The sequence below is a fragment of the Esox lucius genome, chromosome 22 (genome assembly GCF_011004845.1).
Source record: "Esox lucius isolate fEsoLuc1 chromosome 22, fEsoLuc1.pri, whole genome shotgun sequence".
NCBI lineage: Eukaryota > Metazoa > Chordata > Actinopteri > Esociformes > Esocidae > Esox > Esox lucius.
In genome coordinates, this window is record NC_047590.1 from 18,570,865 (window position 1) to 18,597,415 (window position 26,551).

Below are 26,551 nucleotides of genomic sequence, written 5' to 3' on the forward strand. Positions count from 1 at the left end.
CCTGGGGCAACTGACCTGTGACGCAGCCAGCAGAGGCCTCCCGGAGGAAGCAAAGTAGATAAAGAGAAATAAAACGGTCCTTATTCTAATGAGGTGGGTTTACTTGATGGCCAAAATGTCATGTTTCTAAACCCAGAATGCTCCAGGTGATAATTATTCAAATAGATTAAGGTGACAGTCCTTTCTCCCTATTTCTTTCTCTCCTCTCTGTTTCTCATGTTTTCTCTCGCTCCTCTCTCTTTCTTTTCCCTATCTCCCTCCGTAATATAATGAAAGTGTTTGTAACTGCAAGCGGAAAGTGTGACCACACCTCTAGCACTTGTCATCAGCACCTCTCTGGCTCCTGACACCTCTTTTATGGCCTCTCCATACTGCTGGTCGTGAGAACACAGATAAAATGCCTTCCCTTTATTTAGCCCTCTCTCTCTAGGTGTGAGCAATGCCATTTCAAGCGCCTGCCTTAAATGAGCCTGTCAGGGACAGCGTTGCTTATGTGCCAGTGACAAAGGAATGGGAAGAGACCATGATGAGATGAGTTTGGGACAAACTAGATTCAACAAGCTAATATAAACTCTTTAGAATACTCAAGTATATACCTACAGGTGGACCAGACCCGGGTTCATATAGCATTCATTTTTTCTGCGAAACTCAATCTCTCCCAGGCTTTGTTACTGTCAGAACCCAGGTCGGATTGGGGCCTGACGGTTAGAGAGAAATCAGAGGGGAGGTTATGTGTAAAAGTGACTAAACCCGATATTCAAATTTGTCCACCTTTCTTGTCCAACTCACCCGGAAGTGACTAAACACAATTGTCCTACAAGTGCCAAGCTCATATGGGAATAAATAACACCAGCACATCAACAACAACAATCAGACATGAACAGTGTTGGGGAACTTTTTAAAAGTAACTAATCACAGTGAGGAGTTACAGTTCCCATAAAGTAACTTTACATTACAATTACATTACTTAGTTACTTGCTGTAGAAAGTAAGGTGTTACGTTACTTAGTTACTTTAAGATAAGTCCTTTGATTCTATATTCACGTGTTGGTCATTTTTAATGGGTTATTGTATTATTACATAGTCAGTGTCAGTCATCAGCATATAACATTATCAATCATGAATCATTATACAGCAAGAGTGACCAATTCTATCATCAAGTAATCATATAACATTATCAATCCTGAATCATTATCCAGCAAGAGTGACCACATCTATCATCAAGTAATCATATACCATAAACAGAAACAATATTTGCATTTAATTCTTCAATCACAAATCTCTTAAAATCAAGTAATTATTTTTTATTGCAAGTGCCTACGCATTTTCAGTCCATGCTTATTCAACAGCCTATGTGTACAGACTTCAATAATAGATAGATCCATTGCAGTGAACAATGAAGAACAAAAATAATAACTGTGGTATTGTACCCTGATAAACTTCTCAAAAAAGAAATCTCTTCACAATAATGTGCATTATCCATTCATGTTTGATTACTTTATTCAGAGTTGAAAAATGTTGAACTCTGTTTTAAAATGATTCAGAATAATCACGTTTATAAACATAATGTGTATTTAGATGTTAATCTGCTGTCTTGGTTGTCCAGCAGAGGATGATTTGGCATTGAACTTCGGTTGTCCAGCAGGGAAGAGATGCACCAAAACATAATAGCAACGCTGGTGAATGGATACAGGCCAGGGCCAATGGATCCCAGGATTTTCACTCTTTGGCAGGGGGGTCACATTGTGTCATATTGGAGGACCGGGTATGAAGCCAGTGATCATGTTGTAGAAGTCCACCGTCAAACGTTTGAATTAACTATACAATTGCACAAGTCACTCTAAAGAAATCCTAAAAGAGTCCCAAAAGATTAGTTCAAAAAGAACAAATCGTTCGCGAAGTGCACATCACTGTTCCCAAGCTTGGATCATGCAGCTCATACTTCCGCTGCACAAATCGCTTGCTGATGCTACGTGTTGATTTGAAATGAATGGTAGCTGGGCGCGTGGCTTTGGCAGATGTATCATGAACTTTAGCTGGTGCTGCCATCTTTACATCCTTTGTTGCCACTTGCTACTGGAGAAAATAAACATTACATAATCTTACACTGCACTGAGGGAAATTGAGTAACGTGTTATTTATTACAAAAATTAACTAGTAGGGGATTACTTATATTAAATGCGAAAATGAGAAAATAGTCTATGGCAAATTTTCACAGAACTTCATGTCAATAGACACATTTTTAACTTAATATGAGAAAAATGCGATGTTGTAAAGTCAGCAAAATCTTGTCGTTTTGTTTCACAACGGTTAAGCAAAAGACAAAGGTGTCTTTTAAAAAGGTTAATACATAAAACAAAGAGATGATTCGACCCCTTGGCATTCATCACTGTCTCCCCTGGCAGACGTGTCACCTCGTTTTTTTCCCCTTTAACCTCCCTAAACAATGGAACGAAAGCCACTTTCCTCACTCAGCAAAAGGTTTGACTCTTATCATCTCCTGAGCAACAAAAGTAATGCTGATATTTCAGACAAGTCATCCTTTCTCTGAACTGACATCTGAACCTAGTTTTAAGGGATAGAAAGAACAGGAACAAGTGAGATAGAAAGAGAGAGAGCTCAAAATATATTTGTAGGCGATACGGCCTGGGCACATTCTCACTGGAGGGAAAGGTCAATACTAGTCACATTTTAACTCAATTTTCAGCAGGGATGGACTGGGTCCAGAAATCATTCCCAGTGTTTCTGATAGACCGACCAATTTTCTTCATTGAGTCTCCCCTGGCAGGCCCATTCTTTTTCCTTGAGGCTCCCTTGTTAATCGAAAAATGAATAAAACAACTACAACTGACCAGTCCATCTGTCATTCGCCCAAACGGCCCTTTCATGGCCACTTGTGAGCCAAATCCATGCCCAATACTGATACGTGGAATAACCTTATACATGTCGAAAATAATTTCAACTCACAAACCACAGCTATGCAACACTTTAGTGCCAATCTAAATCATTGTTGTATACATACACTATGCACTATTGTGACTTATGAAGACTTATAAGCTGTGGAAGCAATACATTGTATCATTTACGCAATACAACATTTCTTGTCCAGAAGATATTTGTTATTTTTTAGAGGTGCGTGTATGGCAGGGGGAAGACGATTGTCAGGAAAACAATTATAAATGAGAAAAAAATAATTTGTACACTGGATTTTCACCAAAATAAAGCACATGAAGAGATATATTTGAGAATGACTTACCTTGATACATACCTTGATTTCACTTAGACACAATCTGATAACGTATTCTGCTTAATTTATGGGCATACTTAGAAACACCAAGCCATTCTGCTTTTTCTCCAACTGCTGTAGTAGTTGGTTTGTACTAAGGCGGTAGAGGTTACTTCTCAGAATGTTACTGAGCAAAAATTAATGCAGGAGGATATAACCTTTGTGATAATTTAATATCTAATAATCTGACTCCATTCTGTTTGTAAATATACGCAATCATAAACCATAATATGTCAGCAGTTCTTAGTAAAGGTAGTCCTTTCATCACAACGGTCATGTGTTTTACAGCCTACGCAAATCCTCAATGCTTCTCTTCAGACAAGTACAGAAGCCAATTGATGGTGTTACAACCCGGAACTCAGGCATGACCAGTCTGGTCACTTGGATTTATGTATGTGTGTGTGTGTGTGTGTGTGTACTTATATAAGTTATCCTAAACAATCATCACATGCAGGCTGTTTATAACAAACCATACAATAAAAATAACATGAGTTCCTGGGCCCACAAAGAATGTTTAGAAACCCAGAACTCAGGGATGACAAGTCTGGTCGCTTAGACTTCATTATTGGACTTCCTTGTGAGTCATTCTCAGTAGCCCTACAAACACGAGTATGGATAATAGGTCCCCGTGTCCACTGGAGAAATTGAAGATGAATGAGGAATGCTGTCATAATCCACATTTCAAAGTTATACAAGTCATTCCAATCAAGTAATAAAGTTACAATACAAAACATAGTTACATCTCAGCAATATTCAACATCCTTCCAAATTGTCTAAAAGTCTACTAAGTATACCATAAAAATCTAAGACTCACTATAGCAGGAGAGTGTGTTTGGAGCATCCGTTAACGATGCAAAGTAAAGTTTCATTATTTATCCCACCCAGACAGACTGATTCCAAACTCCCTCATTGCATCTGCAATAGGATCACCTCACCTTGGCTAAAACAATGAAAACAAAGAAACCAACATTCACACATTTACATTTATTCAATAAGCCCCATCCAAAGCTAGGCCCTTGGTCTTGCAGGATTCTTAATCCAGTAAACATTTACCTGTAACAAACATTACATAACATGTGCAGCATTGATATCAATTGGAGAGTTCATCCCTTTATGGGACACACATTAAAAGACCAAACATCTCTGAGGTTAATCTAACGAATGTCATATTTCTGCTTTGTAGATTTGTCCATCTTCACACCTGGTTCGTCTAAGCAGATGGGGCTACCTTGGCCCCCACCCCTTTCAGGAAGCAAATAGGCCCACTGGTGTGAGATTAAGATGTTCCACTGAGTTCAGACACCAGACAACAGTTAGCTTTGCCCAAGCCTCCTGAGGTAGTGCAATGACACTAGGAAATCCGACATTTTGAATCCCTTATCAGGCTTCCCAGCTACTCGTAAGGCATTTTTCTGACATATATTTTGCCAGGTATTATGCTAAGAACAGATTCTTTTTCACAGCAACGACCTAAAAGCTATTAAGTTTGTGCTCAGGAAATGAGAGGATTTTTCGCCTTGTTTTCTCTGGTATTAGAACTTTCGTTATGATGGCCCAATGCTCGTGACCACTAGCCTAACCTACCGTGTCTGGCTATGGGCACCATTGCGGCTCGAACCCAGTGACACCCTATTTTTATGAAATCTCGGAGAGCTGGAAAACCTGTGCGCGTGATAGCCGCACCCAGCCGGACAGGGGTTATCGTGGGATAAAGTGTGTCCCATCCACACGGGTGGTGCTGAGGGAAGCCTGTATCTGAAACCTGACAGAACCCTGGCCTGGGAGAGGCTGTGTGTTTGTGCGCGTGTGTACACTTGAATGAACGATCAAGTGTGCGTGCCGGTTAGCGTGGGGGTGTGTGGAAACAAAACGGAATGGCCATTGAGTGCACGCAGGCTGATAACATTGTGTTACAGCAGCTGGCAACAGGAACTGGGGGTGAACTCATTTCTAACAGGCCGCTTTGGGTACAACAAAGACTCTGATTCTAATATATTTACCTTCTAATACTCTCACCTCCGCTCTCACAACGTCTCTCGCTCTTTCTTTCCTGCCTCTCTCCACCCCCCTCTCTTTTTCTCTACCTGTCTCTCGTCTCGATCGTTCTCTTTCCGCCTCTCATTGTCGCTTTCTGTCACTTTCAATCTCTCCCCTCCACCTCTCTTTCTTTCCACCTCTCTCCCTTTTTCTCCACTGCTACAACCTCACCTATTCTTTCCCTCTCGTCCGCTGTATAAGCCACGGGCCTGTCTTTCCTCCCAGTGGGCCCTCCGCGCCTCACAGTCGTAGAGGAAGCTCTAGATCCACTTCCCCTCAGAATAGAAAGAACAATCGATCTGCCTCCCCCTCCATCATCCATACCTTCCTATGGCCCCCTCCACTGGAGTGGAGATCGGGTGGAGGCACGCTGGGATTCCCAGGGCTGTACAGGCGCAGTTTGCCTGTTCCAGACGAGATGCGACCTCTGATTTTGTGAGCGGTTACATTTCTCCATTGCTGTCCTTGTTGGCTGAGTTCAAATCGAGTATGTTACTCTGTCACCACTATAAGTAGATGCAACATTAGTATTTTGAAGTACATACAGTGGATATAAAAAGTCTACACACCCCTGTTAAAATGCCAGGTTCTTGTGATGTAAAATAACGAGATAAAGCTAAATCATGTCAGAACCTTTTCCACTTTTAATGTGACCTATAATGTGAACAATTCCGTTGAAAAACAAACTGAAATCTTTGAGGGGAAAAAATGAAAAATAAAAACCTTACAATAACCTGGTTGCATAAGTGTGCATACCCTCTTATACAGTGGGGAGAACAAGTATTTGATACACTGCCGATTTTGCAGGTTTTCCCACTTACAAAGCATGCAGACGTCTGTAATTTCTATCATAGGTACTCTTCAACTGTGAGTGACTGAATCTAAAACAAAAATCCAGAAAATCACATTGTATGATTTTTAAGTAATTCATTTGCATTTTATTGCATGACATAAGTATTTGATGCATCAGAAAAGCAGAACTTAATATTTGGTACAGAAACCTTTGTTTGCAATTACAGAGATCATACGTTTCCTGTAGTTCTTGACCTGGTTTGCACACACTGCAGCAGGGATTTTGGCCCACTCCTCCATACAGACCTTCTCCAGATCCTTCAGGTTTCGGGGCTGTCACTGGGCAATGCAGACTTTCAGCTCCCTCCGAAGATGTTCTATTGGGTTCAGGTCTGGAGACTGGCTAGGCCACTCCAGGACCTTGAGATGCTTCTTACGGAGCCACTCCTTAGTTGTCCTGGCTGTGTGTTTCAGGTCGTTGTCATGCTGGAAGACCAAGCCACGACCCATCTTCAATGCTCTTACTGAGGGAAGGCCAAGATCTCGCGATACATGGCCCCATCCATCCTCCCTTCAATACGATGCAGTCGTCCTGTTCCCTTTGCAAAAAAGCATCCCCAAAGAATGATGTTTCCACCTCCATGCTTCACAGTTGGGATTGTCTCCTTCTTCCTCCAAACACGGCAAGTGAAGTTTAGACCAAAAAGCTATATTTTCGTCTCATCAGACCACCTTTAACCATTCCTCCTCAGGATCATTCAGATAGGCATTAGCAAACTGTATCAAATACTTGTTCTCCCCACTGTAACTGGGGATGTGGCTGTGTTCAGAATTTACCAATCACAAGAACCTGGCATTTTAACAGGGGTGTGTAGACTTTTTATATCCACTTTATAATGTTTATAAGAATAGAATAGAATGAAACCCAATACAAAACTAAAGACTATATAATATAAGTTTACAACCTGTTCAGCAATGGGTTTCCTTTGTATATTTCTGTCTGGTATGTGCTTTGGGGCTAAATCAAACCAAAAGGGGTTGGCAAAATCAAACAATTTAACATTCCAACAAGTACTCTAAATATTTATTGCGTCCAGATTCTTGAAAAGTAGACCGGTGTGGCAATCTGGTTTCACAGTCAAGCTGCTTTTTGTCAGGTCTGCATCAGTGATGTAGTATTTATTTTATGTAATACGTTCTTGTGTTTCCCTCTGTTTGCAGCTCTTCTAAATAAAGCCTTTTCCTATTTACTTATTGTCTATGGCTCCCTGCCATTTCAGTCAATGATGTGCAGTGACATAACAGTTTACAGCTCATACAATGTATAATTGTTGCCCTGGCTGTGTCACACTCTGCACTATAACATGATTGTTCCACTTTAAGGGAGCAAATAGGGTCTGTCTCTCCCTCCAACCATCTGCTCCGTTCCCGTTCCCTAACCCAGCGGCACACACCATTGGAACTGAGCTGAATCGGACAAATCCTTCTTATTGTGGCTGGTATCTGTGGTATGCAAAAAGAACAGAAGAGCGCCCCGCCTGGGTAGAATCAAAAGACTGATGGTGGAATAGCGATTAATGGGATTATGACAGGAGGACTAGATGGGGCGGCAGGTAGCTTGGTGGTTCGAGGGTTGGTCCTATAACCAGAAGGTTGTCGGTTTGAATCCCAGAGCCAGCAAGGTGCGAAATCAGTTGTCACTAGGCTTGAGAGAGTCACATAACTGTAATCTCTTCTGAGTAAGAACATCCGCTGAATGATTGAAACAGCAAACATTTAAGGAGAGGCAAGTCAGGGTGGGACTGCAACACTGATGGACTTGCAGCTGGTGACAACACCACAGCCAAGCACCCTGTCAGGGTGGGACTGTACCACTGATGGACTTACAGCTGGTGACAACACCACAGCCAAGCACCCTGTCAGTGTGGGACTGCAACACTGATGGACCCACAGCCAAGCACACTGAGATCCACTGTTATTACAGTGGAAGAAATAACTCTAAAGAATGACTTGGTTGCCATTTGTGCTGGTAGTGATGTTAAGGAATGGAGTTTGGACATCCTAAGAGTGCAATGTTCAACCTGTTTAAAATGGCTGCCCGGTCCTTCAAGTTCAAAGTTTATTAGTCAAATAACATAGTGAGATTCTGAACAATGAAATTCTTGTGACATGGCACAGGACATCTATGTAGTAGTTATTAAGAAATATATATAGCAATAATATACATAATGTAAACTAGCAGCAATTTTAAAGAGTGTAGAATGGGGAGTATGAAAAATATGTGTAGAAGTATTGAATATTATAAATATAATATGAGTGTAATATGCCTATGTATGGTACATACAAAATAATATTCTAATGTACATTGAATGTACATGGAAAGACTTCAGAGCATCTGGAATGTTCATGTGTGATCAGCATGATCATAGATCCGTGTTGCTGGTTAAGACACTTTATGGCCTGAGGGAGAAAACAGTTTTTGAGTCTGGAAGAGGGTGCCCTGATGCTCCGGTAGCATCTACCAGATGGCAGCAGTGTGAACAGACCATAGCATGTGTGGCTGTAGTCTTTGATGATGAATAAAGGCCGGACCTATAGCCGGCAAACATCCAAAAAAACTAACATGAGTGCAAGAGTCCCCACTGGCCTTCATTTCCAAGTAACGCTTTGCTTCCTCTTTATCCCACACCATCGCCTCATTCTGGGATTATCAGCTAAATCCCGACCCCAAGAGCAGGAAACGCGTGGCGCGACGGCGTGTAGGCAGATAAGCGTAAGATAACTTTGTTGGCGGGACGGTCCTCCGCTAAACGACGGGTAGATGCTTCATTGGCACAATCTGAGCTCACGCCTCAGTGACCTCGGTCTATAGAGCCCGCGTGCCCGATCATGACATCATGCCTTTGTGCAAAATCCCCACGCCATTCACAGCCCTGCTCTCGGCTTAGACCTCTAGCGCCGGCAATATCAACAAGTAGCGTCCTTAACAGGCAAGTACAACGCCAATAACTAGCCCCTGTTAGCCTGCATGTAGCTATGTGCACATGTCCTTTTAATCTCACCTTAGTGAAAGTGGAAGTCAGACTGGTGTTGGATGAGTAAGATGTGGCCACAACAGTGTCCAAACTGTAGTTCCTTTGTTCCTGACATAAAGGAACATGATGTGACCCACATGATTAGAACTGGGGGTAACAGTTCCTGACCCACTGATGTGTGTTCTGACTATTCCGTCAGATTAGGGATATGACCTCCGTGACCCCAGCCTCAATGTGCATGAAAGGTTTCACTACTGCTAGCTGAAATGTGGTCTTGCACAATTCATTTCCCATGAAAATAAATACAGATATTTCTTCAAATACAACCTAATATTCTTCACTGATTTCATATAGGTGTGCCAGTTACTCTGGAACTCAAAGACCCAAACCCACTTTCCTCTCCTCTTGTCAATTGCTTCAGATGAAATTAGATATGGCATGATGAAACTGTATAATATTTATTGCAAACTGCTACTCACAGCACTGGAAAATAATTGTTCGTTCATTTAGATGCAGAGTCAAAAGCATGCCCCCTCCTACCAAAAGGCCAGCAGTCGCACATTGGCCAATGACAGACAGGAGGGACAGTCTGCAGATCATTTTCTCATTGGACAAAAGGTACATTCTATTGCTGATGGAATGGAATCAGAATGTGGGTTGTGGATTATGACCCTGTGGACACGCCCTTTTGAAACCAATTTTAATAATGCTTAACTTTGGGTACAGAATTCAGACGTTATGGGTTCTTTTATGTCAAAATTTCATACGATTGTTGCAATTTTTCAGCACTTTCAAAATGACTGATAATAGCTCTGGTTAATTGTAAGATTACCCAACTTTGTTCATCTCTGTGCGTTTAGATATATTGGTAAACTGTAAAATGTAACATAAATCATAAATCTATGCATTTTAAATACTCTAATATTATACCACTTATATTTTATATATATTTACTTATACAGTGGGGAGAACAAGTATTTGATACACTGCCGATTTTGCAGGTTTTCCCACTTACAAAGCATGTAGAGGTCTGTCATTTTTATCTGTGAGAGACGGAATCTAAAACTAATATCCAGAAAATCTCATTGATTTTGAACTTGTTACCTGTATAAAAGACACCTATCCACACACTCAATCAAACAGACTCCAACTTCTCCACAATGGCCAAGACCAGAGAGCTGTGTAAGGACATCAGGGATAAAATTGTAGACCTGCACAAGGCTGAGATGGGCTACAGGACAATAAGCAAGCAGCTTGGTGAGAAGGCAATACCTGTTGGCGTATTATTAGAAAATGGAAGAAGTTCAAGATGACGGTCAATCTCCCTCAGTCTGGGGCTCCATGCAAGATCTCACCTCGTGGGGCATCAATGATCATGAGGAAGGTGAGGGATCAGCCTAGAACTACACGGCAGGACCTGGTCAATGACCTGAAGAGAGCTGGGACCACACAGTCTCAAAGAAAACCATTAGTAACACACTACGCTGTCATGGATTAAAATCCTGCAGCGCATGCAAGGTCCCCCTGCTCAAACCAGCTCATGTCCAGGCCCATCTGAAGTTTGCCAATGACCATCTGGATGATCCAGAGGAGGAATGGGAGAAGGTCATGTGGTCTGATGAGACAACAATAGGGCTTTTTGGTCTAAACTCCACTCGTCGTGTTTGGAGGAAGAAGAATGATGTGTACAACCCCAAGAACACCATCCCAACCGTGAAGCATAGAGGTGGAAACATCATTTTCTGGGGATGCTTTTCTGCAAAGGGGACAGGACGACTGCACCGTATTGAGGGGAGGATGGATGGGGCCATGTATCGCGAGATCTTGGCCAACAACTTCCTTCCCTCAGTAAGAGCATTGAAGATGGGTCGTGGATGGATCTTCCAGCATGACAACAACCCCAAACACACAGCCAGGGCAACTAAGGACTGGCTCCGTAAGAAGCATCTCAAGGTCCTGGAGTGGCCTAGCCAGTCTCCAGACCTGAACCCAATAGAAAATCTTTGGAGAGAGCTGAATGTCCGTATTGTCCAGCGACAGCCCCAAAACCTGAAGGATCTGGAGAAGGTCTGTATGGAGGAGTGGGCCAAAATCCCTGCTGCAGTATGTGCAAACCTGGTCAAGAACTACAGGAAACGTATGATCTCTGTAATTCTCTGTACCAAATATTAAGTTCTGCTTTACTGATGTATCAAAAACTTAAGTCATGCAATAAAATGCTAATTAATTATCATACAATGTGATTTTCTGGAGTACCTATGATAAAAATTACAGACTTCTACATGCTTTATAAGTGGGAAAACCTGCAAAATCAGCAGTGTATCAAATACTTGTTCTCCCCACTGTACTTTGTTTAGGTTTAATGCATTCTGTCGAGAGGCACAAATACACAAAGTACAATTCTGAGTATGTGTAAATGTACTCAGCAAGTACATTATGCAATTGAAGGATAACATTTTTTATTATTAAAAGGCATAAAATGCATAGTGATGAACTCTTAATGCATTACACCAACTGTCACACCTTAAGTAAATTGTTACTCTTATATATCTTATATATATGTCAATAACACACCAAAATTACATAAATAAATTTAACTCCAAATCTGAAAAATCCCAATCAGAATAAATGGGTTAAAACATGGTAACAAATGAAATAGGTCCTTTAGCACTATTCAGTTCTGATAGCCCTTCATTAGCAAGTGAGCCATGTCTGTTTTGGAATAACACAATAATAAAACAACAACTTGTTTTAAGAAGTAGAGACAAGGATATAATGACAGATATTATGGTTGTTACTCCTACACAGGTTGACGAGGAACATTCCACATTTTGCTGTGACGAGTCCGAGATACGGTGAGTCTGGGGTATGGTGAGTCTGGGATATGGTGAGTCTGGAGTTTGGCGAGTGTCACATATGGTGAGTCTGGTGTTTGGTGAGTGTGGGCATATGATGAGTGTGGTGTTTGGTGAGTGTGGGGTATGATGTGTGGCGTATGGTGAGTCTAGGGTTTGGTGAGTGTGGAGTATGGTGAGTGTGGCAAATAGTGAGTGTGGCGTATGGTGAGTGTGGGGTGAGTCTGGGGTATGGTGAGTGTGGGGTATGGTGAGTGTGGAGTTTGGTGAGTGTGGGGTATGGTGAGTGTGGGGTATGGTGAGTGTGGAGTTTGGTGAGTGTGGGGTATGGTGAGTGTGGGGTATGGTGAGTGTGGGGTATGGTGAGTGTGGGGTATAGTGAGTGTGGAGTTTGGTGAGTGTGGGGTATGGTGAGTGTGGGGTTTGGTGAGTGTGGGGTATGGTGAGTGTGGCAAATAGTGAGTGTGGCGTATGGTGAGTGTGGGGTGAGTCTGGGGTATGGTGAGTGTGGGGTATGGTGAGTGTGGAGTTTGGTGAGTGTGGGGTATAGTGAGTGTGGAGTTTGGTGAGTGTGGGGTATGGTGAGTGTGGGGTTTGGTGAGTGTGGGGTATGACTGTGGGGTATGGTGAGTGTGGGGTTTGGTGAGTGTGCAAGTGTGCTGGTGTGCATGAGGCACCATCATTCTATTATTACCTTACTTTTTACCCACTTATACTGAGCTGTAAAAAAAAGAAAAAAAAAAGGTACTACTGAAATACCAGTACACTGAAACGCCTCCTGTAAGATGTATTGTTGACTTTGAGGGATGCTTTAGGCTGTGGAGTAGAGGAATTGTTTAGGAGAAAAAATTAATATGAATAAACATTTCCAAATATATCTTTTGTCCCTTCATTACATTGTGATATGCTAATATGTCTTTTGTCCCTTTATTACATTGTGATATGCTTACAGCTTCCTGGTACATAATGAAATAAACTATTTAGACAGTACAAAAATGTTACCCACATCTCTGTTTATATTGTCCCCAATGTGTCACTAGTATAAAAAACAAGCATTCAACAGGACATGCCATGTATATTGTACAGTACACGAGTTGGTATAGTTCCCAACTGCTGTGTCCCATACGTTCCCATTTGTGTTGGGTGATCCTATTGTCTTCTGCGTCACCACACGTCGCCCGGCGAATAAAGGCTGTCTGGCTCCAAGCTTAAATATTGCAGCAAACTAAAAACCAACCATCAGTCTCAATTCATTCACTTCTGCTCAGTGGTGCGATAAGGACCGGGGGCCTTAGGTGGGAAAGACAGAGGAAAAAAGTTCACTTCACGCCATTGGGTGCCAAGAGAAGGGGGAACGCAACTACACTGGAGCTCTCACTGTGGCAAGTTGCCCATTTTTTACTTTCACCAATATACATAAGACTATTCGTGTTTCTGGAACGATATAATCTGGGGTTGAATATTTGTCAATGTTTAGTCAAAGGATTCTATGACTTTGTTGTTGCTAGTTACTATGTGCTTTTGGATTGTGAGTTTCAGTCATTTGGGGTGAGGCAATGAGGCACAAAGCAATTTTTTTGTGTTTGGGCTGTGGATTTGACAAAGAGTGAGTGAATAGTTCTTCATTGCTGTAGTTACAATTTTTTTTTGCCAAAATCTAGCTATAATTAAACGGACTGTCAACGCTATCATTCTTTTTGGTAATTTTTTCGGAGGGTGGGGTATGTGGGGTAAGAAAATTGAAAAAAAATAGCTGTTGATGCAACAGTGGAATTCTTTGCATTCTTTATCATCAGCTCGGCTTTTAACTCGTCTTTCTCTTCTCCAACCCTCAATCCGCAGTGCTGATTGTTGATCATGGGTGACTGGAGCTTCTTGGGAAACATATTAGAGGAAGTAAATGAACACTCGACGGTGATCGGCAGGGTGTGGCTCACGGTTCTCTTCATCTTTCGGATCCTCATCCTGGGCACGGCCGCCGAGTTCGTATGGGGGGACGAGCAGTCGGATTACGTGTGCAACACCCAGCAGCCTGGTTGCGAAAACGTGTGCTACGATGAGGCTTTCCCCATCTCGCACATTCGCCTGTGGGTCCTCCAGATCATCTTCGTGTCCACGCCCTCACTGGTCTACGTGGGCCACGCCGTGCACCACGTCCACATGGAGGAGAAGCGTAAGGAGCGCGAGGAGGCCGAACTGAACCGCCAGCAGGAGCTGAGCGAGGAGCGGCTGCCCCTGGCACCTGATCAGGGCAGTGTGCGCACTACCAAGGAGACCAGCACCAAGGGGAGCAAGAAGTTCCGTCTGGAGGGCACCCTGCTGAGGACCTACATCTGCCACATCATCTTCAAGACGCTGTTCGAGGTGGGCTTCGTGGTGGGCCAGTACTTCCTGTACGGCTTCCGCATCCTGCCGCTGTACCAATGCAGCCGCTGGCCCTGCCCCAACACGGTGGACTGCTTCGTGTCGCGCCCCACCGAGAAAACTGTCTTCATCATTTTCATGCTGGCCGTGGCCTGCGTCTCGCTCTTCCTCAACTTCGTGGAGATCAGCCACCTGGGCCTGAAGAAGATCCGCTTTGTGTTCCGCAAGCCGCCGTCCCAGACCCAGCCAGGCCAGGGATGCGAAGGCCAAAGCCCCCCTGGGGAGAAGAGCCTTCATTCAATGGCAGTGTCGTCAATCCAGAAGGCAAAGGGCTACCGGCTGCTGGAGGAGGACAAACCCTCCTCACACTTCTTCCCCTTGACAGAGGTGGGCATGGAGGCGGGCAGGCTGTCCGCACCGTATCAGGCAGAGCGCGAGAACAGCTCTAAAGCATACGATGAGACTTTACCCTCCTATGTCCAGACCACTGCACCAGAGGTGAGGGTCTTACCTGAGAGCACCAACGGCCCAGCAGAACCAGACGTAGAGGCTACCGACACGATAGAAGACTCCAGACCACTCAGCAGTTTAAGCAAAGCCAGCAGCAGGGCAAGGTCAGATGATTTGACAGTATGAACGTGAATCCAAAGCAGAAAAGCATGGGAGCGAAGCCTAACAGAGCCTTAACTCTTGCTGTGAGGGAAGTTAACATCAGCTCGGGAGAAAGAGTTTAAAATGCTGTGCAATGTGCAAGGAGCCTTTAGTGTTAAAAGATAAACTTGTATTTTATAAGACAGCATTTTTTTTTACTGTTTTCATCAATCTATTTAAAAGCTAACAAAAAGAAAAAAGTTCCTTTTCAGCAGGGTTCATATCTTGCAAGAGGTTATTATTTAACAAAAATGTGTTTTTTAATTCAAATATTTTCTATCAAGAGTTTTAACCAAAAATTATAAAACGCTTCCGATGTTTACATTTTTTGATTAGCCATTTAGCCTGATGTTAAATGTTATATTTCTATTGAGGAAGTTATTTTTGCAACAATGTCAGGGTTACACTTGAGCGTGTGTGTATGTATTTCAATAATTTAACCTCAAATACTCAAACATATACAACTAATAGATTTGACGTAAATGAACTTCTGTATGTCTGAAAACCATGTAATGTCAATTAGAGCTTTTATTTTTTGTTCATCTGTGAGAGGAAACTTTCATATTCTCATAGAAAAGTTTTAAAAAAAAGAACTGAAAAAGAAAAGACCACTGCTTAAAGGAAAATGTATGTGAATAATGACGTTTATGTTTACAATCCACTGAAAGTACAAAAAAAACACATAATAACCATACATTTTATTGATAACCATGAAAACAGCCATTGGACAAATGCTTTCTTCTCTCAGTCAAATGTTAAACACAGCCGCCATTATGAAAAAGATCTTGCCCCATCAGCACAAATGCAGTTGTGTTGAACACGAGAGAATAAAATGTGTTGAACATGGTAGAATAAAATAGAAAAACAACCAAAATTTTACAGAACTAACTTTTTGGTATAATAAGACAACCATAAAAAGTGTAGGGCTTCCGTCTGCGCTTTGCAATGCCTTTTTTTATAACCACAATTTCAAAGCAAGGGCCTCACACTAAATTCAGTTACACAGTAGTTAAGACAGAAATATCTGTCTCGTCGGTTGGACTTTGACACATTTCCACTACTGAGTCATACTGCATTCTTTCTATACTGATGTTCATATTTACAAATATACTATAGTGAATTAAAATAAGGGCAATGGTTATCTAGCTGATTCATTTGTAGTTGATACTGTGACACAAAGGAAGACAATATATTTCAGACATATTAATACTAATTCTGGGAGGGCATAGTAATATACAGGCCTTAAAATAATTCAAGGTTTTAAAAAACTTAAACATTTAATAAGTGCCTCAAGGATATACTTGACTAAAGTCTGAATGAGCCCTTCTAGTATAATGTGATGTTTACATAGAAATACTGTGATAGTGAAACAAAATTGTGACGTTGAGACAACATTTTGTGACATTGACACAACATTTGGTGACGTTGAAACATATTGTGATGTTGTATCAACAAGCCGTGTACAGTGTCTGACTTGAAATGTCTGTAATGGTTTGATGAGCATCAATGTAGTGTTGTTGGTTTTATCTCTACTTTCATAATTTAAAAAAAATCTATTTTGAAACAATTTAGGGGTTAAGGAATTGTTGCTCTGGAAACTGTCTTTAACTTTCTTTCAACTTTTATTTTAGGTTTTAAAATATGGTTTAGAGACCTAGAATCCCCTTACTCTCCTATTTACCTTTCTCAAAGTTCAGCCCATTTTCCATCAACTTTTTTTTTAAACACTAGGGTCATGTTCATTAGGCATCAAACCTAGAAAAAGAACTGACTGAAACAAAAAGAGACCAATGTGAGTTGCTCAATATTGTGATTTTGGAGAAAACATTTCAAAATGTTTCCGTTGTGTGCCCTAATGAACATGACCCAGAACAGAGATTAACATGTTCCAGACACTGTACATTTTAAGACTTTGAATCAAACATTAATTTCTGTGAAGAGCATTTAAATGGGGATTTGTATACATCCGAGTCCCAGCCTTTTTCAGCTGAGTCCAAATGAGTCAGCCCATATTCACCAACAACACGTGGCAAAAAGATAATGGGAAGCATTAAGAACAATAGCGTTTAGAACAATCACCCGCTAGAAGAGGTAAAAAAAATCTAAGCGTTGAAATGGTCGGGAAAGTAACATTAGCCTTGCTAAACCAACATCAAATCATCTGAATATAGTGCAGCTAGGCTCTTCGTAATGTGAATGGGGTGCTCATTCACTTATGAGGGCTGCTAGACAATGTGTTATCTTCAGTTGAATTAAATCTTATGTCAAAATTAAATACAAAATGAATTAATTAGGTAGGGAAGGAAAGATGTCCACATAAGGTGATGTCAAGCCGTTGGCCTATCTGCCCTGCTTACTTGAATTACCTGAATGGAGGAACTATCTGAAATATTAGAAAATATTTGGAATCAATTCTTATCCAGCTCTGTACATTTCCAATAATCAAGAGACAGACACAGTCCTTGTCATTTCAAACCTCAGTATTAGTGTCCTAGTGGTATCAAAGTTGCTTCTTTTACTTTGATCGAAAGAAGTATTCTTAGTCTTAGGGAAAAAATGAAACTTTTTACTAACTTGTAGTCCTATTTGCTCATAGTTGTGTGCAAGCATCATCTTTTGAAACTGTGAACAAAGCCAATAAAAGGTCAGGTGTGGTCAAGAGGTGCTGCCTCCTTGTTTTTTTCTGTATACCAGGTACATATTTGGGTTGTGTGCACACAGATTTGTTCATCAATGATACACGCAAACACACACACAAAGTGGTAGAATTGACTAAATCCAAGATGGACATAGACATATTAAAAAACCCTGAGCTGCCTTTAGCAGTTATAATGTGGTTACCCAAACAATTAGAGCATTTAAAGTGGTGTCACACACGTGGTATATATTCTCATATACCACATCTATCAGCCAATCAGCATTCAGGATTCAAACCACGGAGTTTACAGACCTTATTCCATAGGTCTGAGACACACACACACAGACACACACACAAGCATATACAGGTGCTGGTCATAAAATTAGAATATCATCAAAAAGTTTATTTATTTCCATTCAATAAGTGAAACTTTATTAGAATATTAGAATATTGTGAAAAGGTTCAATATTGAAGACACCTGGTGCCACACTCTAATCAGCTAATTAACCCAAAACACCTGCAAAGGCCTTTAATCTCTCAGTCTAGTTCTGTAGGCAACACAATCATGGGGAAGACTGCTGACTTGACAGCTGCCCAAAAGATGACCATTGACACCTTGCACTAAGAGGGCAAGACACAAAAGGTCATAGCTAAAAAGGCTGGCTGTTCACAGAGCTCTGTGTCCAAGCACATTAATAGAGAGGCGAAGGGAAGGAAAAGATGTGGTAGAAAAAAGTGTACAAGCAATAGGGATAACTGCACCCTGGAGAGGATTGTGAAACAAAACCCATTCAAAAATGTGGGGGAGATTCACAAAGAGTGGACTGCAGCTAGAGTCAGTGCTTCAAGAACCACCACGCACAGACTTATGCAAGACATGGGTTTCAGCTGTCCCATTCCTTGTGTCAAGCCACTCTTGAACAAGACACAGCGTCAGAAGCGTCTTGCCTGGGCTAAAGACAAAAAGGACTGGGCTGCTGCTGAGTTATGTTCTCTGATGAAAGTACATTTTGCATTTCCTTTGGAAATCAAGGTCCCAGAGTCTGGAGGTAGAGAGGAGAGGCACAGAATCCGCGTTGCTTGAAGTCCAGTGTAACGTTTCCACAATCAGTGATGGTTTGGGGTGCCATGTCATCTGCTGGTGTTGGGCCACTGTGTTTTCTGAGGTTTTAGATCACTTTATGCTTCCTGCTGCTGACCAACTTTATGGAGATGCAGATTTCATTTTCCAATAGGACTTGGCACCTGGACACAGTGCCAAAACTACCAGTACCTGGTTTAAGGACCATGGTATCCCTGTTCTTAAAAGGCCAGCAAACTCGTCTGACCTTACACCTTTAGAAAATCTATGGGGTATTGTGAAGAGGAAGATGCGATATGCCCGACCCAACAATGTAGAAGAGCTAAAGGCCACTATCAGAGCAACCTGGGCTCTCAATACACCTGAGCAGTGCCACAGGCTGATCGACTCCATGCCACACCGCATTGCTGCAGAAATTCAGGCAAAAGGAGCCCCAACTAAGTACTGAGGGCTGTACATGCTCATACTTTTCATGTTCATACTTTTCAGTTGGCCAACATTTCTAAAAATATATTTTTTTGTATTGGTCTTAAATAATATTCAAATTTTCTGAGATTTTCATTAGTCAGTTATAATCATTACAATTAAAAGAAATAAACATTTGAAATATATCAGTCTGTGTGTAATGAATGAATATAATATACAAGTTTCACTTTTTGAATGGAATTACTGAACTAAATCAACTTTTTGATGATTTTCAAATTTTATGACCAGCACCTGTATACATACATACATACAGTGTCAGTTAAAATTATGGAGACCTACTCATTCAAGGGTATTTCTGTAGTTTCACTATTGTTATTGTAGAATAATTATGAAGAATAATTATCAAAACTATGAACTCACACATATGGAGTCATGTAGCAACCAAAAACGTGTCAGATCAAAATACGTTTATATTTTAGATTCTTCAAAGTAGCCACCCTTTGCTTTAACAATTTGTTCACGAAGTCAAAGCTACCCAAATCGACTGATTAGTCCACCTATTAACGCTTCCACCACTGTCTCTGCTTCCTGATCTGGGCTAGCATAAGCCTCTGGCCACGGTGTGAAGTCGTCCACAACCATTAGAATGAACTAGTTACACCCCACTATGTTCACCCAGTCTCTCCCCTACTGGGAACTGTTCTAGGAGAGCATGTGACTGATCTGGAGGTCCTTTTTTAGCAGTACACTTGTCACACCGCCTACAAAAGTCCTCCACATCTCTCCTTTGCCTTGTCTTGGAGACCCTAAAATACCCGCCGCCAACCCCTCATGTAGCTGCTGTAACACCCCCCTCGTGGCCCTTTAGGCACCACTACATGCCACATTATTTCCCCAGTTGCTGCCTTTTTCCACCCCGTCTAGAGGACCCCACCAGCTACTCTAAGGTTTGTAAATCTGAATCACAACCCTTTTGTGACAGGTGAGAGTGGGGCCACTTCCCCCCCATGCCGGTTGACTTCTCCCTTCCACCCCCGATGTCCACAGTCTCAGATGCCACCGGCTGACTCACTGCGGCGGGGACTCCCTCCTCCGTGCACAGCTCTCGTTCCCGCTCCACCCGTTTAGCACAGTACCCACAGTCATCCCCGGGCACACGGACGACGGGACAAGGCATCCGCATTACTGTGACAAAGGCCGGCTCGGTGCTCCACCTGGAAGTCGTAGGGCCGCAGCAATCTCCCCCTCCGGCTCCTTGAAGGAGAGAAGCCACTGCAGGGCAGAGTGATCCATCCGGACCACAAGCGGCAGGCCACCCAGGTATTACTTGAAGTGGTGTATTGCTGCCAACAGTTCCCTCCTGGTTACGCAGTAGCGTTTTTCAGCCTTGTTGAAGATTCTGCAGTAATACGCTTTAACATGTTCCCCATCAGGCCCGCGGAAGGCCCTCTCCAAACATAGCGCATATGGTTGTGACCATGAAGCTCTATTTTGGTCTTGTCACTCTAAATTAGTATGCCAGAATCTGTGAGGCATGTCAAGGTGTTTTTGGGCATATTGTAACCAGGCTTTTTTGTGGCATTGGCGCAGTAAAGGCTTCTTTCAGGCAACTCGACCATGCAGCAAATTTTTTTCAAGTATTGTCGTATTGTGCTCCTTGAAACAACCACACTGTCTTTTTCCAGAGCAGCCTGTATTGCTCCTAAGAAAAACTGTAGGTTTTTCTTTGTATCCCAAACAATTCTTCTGGCAGTTTTGGCTGAAATCTTTCTTGGTCAACCTGACCTTGGCTTGGTATCAAGAGATTCCCGAACTGACCACTTCTTAATAAGTGATTGAACAGTACTGACTGGCATTTGCAAGGCTTTGGATATCTTTATTAAGTTCAATGACCTTGTTGCGCAGGTCTTTTGACAGTTATTTTCTGCTCCCCATGGCTCAATATCAAGCAAGCTCAGTCCATGTGAGACCTAACAAACTCAATCAATCAAATGTATTTATAAAGCCCTATTTACAACAGCATTTGTCACAAAGTGCTTTACAGAGACACCCGGCCTTAAACCCCAAGGAGCAAAAAACAGTAGTGTTGGATTTCAGTGGCTAGGAAAAACTCCCTAAGTAGGCCAAATTTTAGGAAGAAACCTTCAAGACAGCAAGGGTGGACAGTATCAAGCCTACTGGTCACCTTCATGCCCCCGGGCCAGGCTACACCTAATTATAAACTGTGCTGTAGAGATGAGTTTTTAATAGACACTTGAAAGTTTGCACTGAGTTTGCATTGACTATTCATACACAGACACTAATTACAATTTAAAAAGCCACATGTGTGGGAAATTCACCTTGAATTGCCATTTTCACCTGTGTGTCACCTTGTGTGTCAGTAAACAAGGCCAAACATTCAAGGGTATGTAAACTTTTGATCAGGGCCATTTGGGTGATTTCTGTTACCATTATGATTTAAAAAGGAGCCAAACTATGTGGTAATTTCTACCTCAAAATAATTTTAAATAAACATATAAATAATAAGCTGAAGTAGTTTCATAATGTTTAAGTGACATTTACATTTAACATTCCAGTAATTTTGCAAATCTAGAGTGACTCACAGTTCCGTTAATGCATTCACATAGTTAAGTGGAATCACCACACAACGCAGCAGTAGTAAGTACACCTTACTCAATGAAAGAGCCATCAGCACAGTCAAAATGTTTCCCCAAAGATGTCTCCTGAATTAATGGTTCACCTCAGAGATGTCTGTTAGTGTAATGAAATTCCTATGGATGTTCACTGATACCTTTCTGATAGCAGGCACCGAGGTTGTGATGACCAATATACAGCGATGCCTGGCACAGCCCTCATCCAAACTATTTATTAAGTCATCATTCAACCAACCAGGTTTGACACTGAGAACAAATTCTACCTTACAAAAAAGTAATTGTCAATGAAAGAGTTAATTGTGTGTGTGTGCGCGCGCAACTGTTTCTGGTAGTGGCTAAGGTGTGAAAAAAACATTTCCTTTTCTGCTTCTGCTAATTTGGCTTAACCAGTCACAGACAAAATGCAGTAGCTCGGGAAAAGATCATTCAAACACAATTCACTAAGAAGCAAGACCGAAGTTTTATAAGGATGGCCAAGGGTCTTCTAGTCATTCTGTTCAACCTGTCAACATGCTGGGGTAAGAAGACAAGTGTTATGCTCATGCCACTTTTTCACAAGCAAAAGGCAGCGAGGCAGTGTTTCCTCTGGAACATATTCTTGCTCTGAGGTCTTTCGAAGAACATTTCCAGTAGTTCAGCTCTTTGATGGGGGGGGGGGGGGGGGGGGGGGGCACATGCAGGTAGCTAGATTCCTTCCTCTCACTCCATCTCTCCTTTCCTTTCTTCCTCTCACCTTTTTTTCTACTCCCTCCTCTCTGTTAAGCCTATTCTCTCCTCTCCATCTATTCTCTCCTCTCCATCTATTCTCTCCTCTCCATCTATTCTCTCCTCTCCATCTATTCTCTCCTCTCCATCTCTTCCTCTTTTCTCTATTCCTCTTCCATTATTTCCTTATGTTTTTTGCCTGGTATCTGCTCTCTCTTCCACTCTGGTCTGCCTCCATGTCCCCTGCTGGCTTTCTTCTCTGTACCATCCTGTCTCTCACTTTCAAGACTGTCTCTTCTCTGCATAGTAAAGTAAGGCACACACTTCATATTACAAAACATATTTTAAAGATGGTACTAATACGTTTCTCCTAAGTATTAAGGTTATTTAGGTTCAAGTAAATGCATCATTTAATTCTGCCTTTCGTCAGATTAAGTTGACACTATTGTCCCTGTTCCTCCTTTCTCTTTTGCAATAACAGATTAAAATATTTAAACAAACACAAACTTAAAGGAAAGGTTTGCTATGTTTGAACATGGTTTATTTTTCCAGATTATCTAGCATAATCCTGGACTGTAGAGACATATTTTTCTGGAATTATTACAGTTTGGGATTTTTCAACAAAAAAATACGTTTTTAAAGCAAGTGAACGGGGCAACCAATACTGCATTAAAAAATATGATATATTCAGTTTTCCAAAATGGGAAGGTCAGGGTATATTGATGAAGGTCTCCATATGTTCTCCGAAAACAATTCGCACCAAAACGACCATTGTGTCAATGGTTATCGCTGTTTATTCTGTATGAAAAATTTTGACGCAGCTGCTGCATGGATGAATCTGTCTGTGAGGAGGCTGTATCCGTAACCGGCTTTGTTTACAGAACTGTAGTTCATGTTATGTAGTATGGACTAAGAGATCAAACATAAAGCCAGCCAGTTGTATTAGCTGTTAGTAAACCAACGCAAATCTGTTTGCCAGGAAGATTTATCCAGCAACCGGCTTTGTTTACAAAACTGTGGCTTACGTTAGGAGTGGGATTTATTGCTACCTAATGCCATCGAGAACCCTGATGTGTCCGTGGATGAGGCTGAATCAGCTCCAGCATGTGCAAAAGATGGCATTGACTTTCAGGCAGTTTTGGAAACCTTCCACGCTCCAAAGCAACTGTAAGAAAAGGCAGAGGCCGGAGGGACCACACGGACAACTCTCAATTCTGTAAGGAGGCATGAGCTATTTGGTTAATTCTGTCGTAAGTCCCATTATGCAGGAATAGTATGGGGAGGTACTGAAATTATTACTACTACGGAGAATTTGAATTATTTTGATACTGTTGGGAACAGCCATGTCTGTCATTTTCCCTGACTGACAACATTCCACAATAACGGCCTGTCTTAGACAATTAGCTATATTTCATTTAATTAACACAATAGGGGACGGCACATTCTGGAAATATTTTGATAAATGTCTGTAAATTGTGCTTGTTGCTAGCTAGTAAACTCCAATGAGGTCAGCACATTATTTCAGATGTCTTGAAACAGCAAAATAGAAAAGTTAAACAAGGTAGTACTAACAAAAACAACCTTGTTAAGACAAAACCTTCCTCCACCTTGATGTATCACCTCACATCTCATAATGGGACTCCTAAATGTTAGATCCCTCGCTCCAAAGGCAGTTGCAGTAAATGAATTAATCTCTGATCATAAACTAGATGTTATTGGCTTGTGTGAAACATGGCTAAAGCCTGATGAATTAATTGCCTTAAATGAAGACTCTCATCCTGGCTATACTAGTGATCATATCCCTCGTGCATCGTGAAAATGAGGGGATGTTGCTAATATTTATGATGGTAAATATAAATGTACTCTCAAATGTATCACAGATTTTCATTCTTTTGAAGTTTTACTCATGAAAGTTAACCAGGCCTATAAATCGTTTTACATAGTTACTATTTATAGGCCCCCTGGGCCATACACAATGTTCCTCAATGAGTTTCCAGAATTTTTGTCTAACCTTGTAGTCATGGCAGATAGTATTCTATGTTTGGCGATTTCAATATTCATATAGAAAAGTCCAATGATCCTCTTCAAAAAGCCTTTGAAGCCTTAATTGTCTCAATGGGTTTTATCCAACATGTCTCAGGTCCAACACATTGCCACAATCACACCTTAGATTTAGTCCTGTCACGAGAAATAAATATTGTAGATCTAATAATCCCCCCCCAAAATCCTGGATTATCAGATCACTGTCTTATTACATTTACAGTTAAAACAAGAAATCCTCATGCTCCGCAAACAAAAGCCTTACTATAAATTCTCGGACTACAAATAAATTCCTTGATATTCTTACAAGTTCGCTCATTAACGACAAAGTAAATAAATCTGTAAACGATCAAATCGTGGATCTTAACTCAACACTGCGAAATACATTAGACACAGTTGCACCACTTAAAACAAAAGAAATACGCAACAAGAAACTTGCTCCCTGGTACACAGACAATACTAGAGCACTTAAGCAAGCCTCCAGTAAATTGGAGCGAAAGTGGCGCTCCACCAAGTTGGAAGTATTTAGACTAGCCTGGATAGACAGTACACTACAATACCGAAAATCACTCAGGTCTGCTCGATCAGCTTATTTCTCCAACCTGATTGAGGTGAACAAAAAAAATCTAAAATTTCTATTTGATACAGATGCAAAGTTAACAAAAAAGCAAAGCTCAACAAGTGAAGTGGGTCTTCACTTTAGTTTTAATGAATACATGAACTACTTTGATGAAAAGATCATCACCATTAGAAAACAAATAGCTGACTCCTCCTTAAATAGTTATGGTCCTCAAAATCTCAGTTGTCCTAAAAATGTCCTGAACCTCCCTGACCAGGTGTCAATGGGGACACTTGAACTTTTTGATACTGTATCGCTCGACACATTCACTAAATTTGTAATGAATTCTAAACCCACAAACTGTCAGCTAGACCCAATTCCAACAAAATTACTTAAGGAGCTATTTCCTGTGCTAGGTCAGCCAATGCAGAACATAATAAATTGCTCCCTTTCCTCCGGTTGTGTACCAAACTCACTAAAAATAGCGGAAATTAAGCCTCTTCTAAACAAGTATAGGCCAATATCGAACCTCCCTTCCTCTCAGAAATCTTAGAAAAATGTGTTTCCCAACAACTGAATGCCTTCCTGACGACAAATAACATTTATGAAATACTCCAGTCTGGTTTCAGATCCCATCATAGTACTGAGACTGCACTCGTGAAGGTAACAAATGACCTTCTAATGGCCTCAGACAAAGGTTCCGCATCTGTCCTGTTGCTTCTTGATCTTAATGCTGCTTTTGACAGAATTGATCACTCCCTTCTCTTAGAGAGACTGGAAACCCATATTGGGCTACGTGGACATGTTCTAGCCTGGTTTTAATCTTATATATCTGAAAGACATCAGTTTGTTAGTGTGGATGGCATATCCTCTGACAAGTCAAAGGTATGCTTCGGTGTTCCTCAAGGCTCGGTTCTGAGCCCATTATTGTTCTCACTATACATGCTCCCTCTGGGTGATGTAATCCGAAATCACAATGTAAATTTTCACTGTTATGCTGATGACACACAGTTATATAGTTCAATGAAGGATGGAGAAGCCCCAAAATTAGCTACTTTGGAAGCATGTGTTTCAGATATTAGGAAGTAGATGACAGAGAACTTCTTGCTCTTAAACTGAAGAAAAACAGAAATGCTCGTTTTTGGATCCAAGAAACAAAGAGCGTTGTTAGCAGATCTCACTGTGAACCTCGACGGCTGCATGGTCGTATCCCAAAAAACTGTAAAAACTGTAAAAACCTTGGCGCTACCCTTGAGCCTGACCTCTCTTTTGAAGAACATAAAACATAAAATATGTCTCAAGAGTTGCTTATTTTCATCTTCGAAACAATGCAAAAGATCAGAAACATTCTATCAAAAACTGATGCAGTAGATTTAATCCATGATTTTGTTACTTCTTGACTAGATTACTGCAATGCTCTTCTTTCCGG

General features: G+C 41.4%; 1 protein-coding gene across 1 annotated transcript; it reads left to right on the forward strand.

Moving 5' to 3' along the window:
- Positions 1-13,268: 13,268 nt before the first annotated feature.
- On the forward strand, positions 13,269-17,647 carry gja8b (gap junction protein alpha 8 paralog b). The gene is made up of 2 exons (XM_010886039.4): positions 13,269-13,386; positions 13,847-17,647. The coding sequence occupies exon 2, from the start codon at positions 13,862-13,864 to the stop codon at positions 15,002-15,004; it is 1,143 nt and encodes a 380-aa protein (XP_010884341.2). The 5' UTR covers positions 13,269-13,386; positions 13,847-13,861; the 3' UTR covers positions 15,005-17,647.
- Positions 17,648-26,551: the final 8,904 nt, after the last annotated feature.

Excerpts from the sequence above, each read along its gene's own strand:
- gja8b (XM_010886039.4), top strand. The coding sequence starts at position 13,862 with ATGGGTGACTGGAGCTTCTTGGGAAACATATTAGAGGAAGTAAATGAA.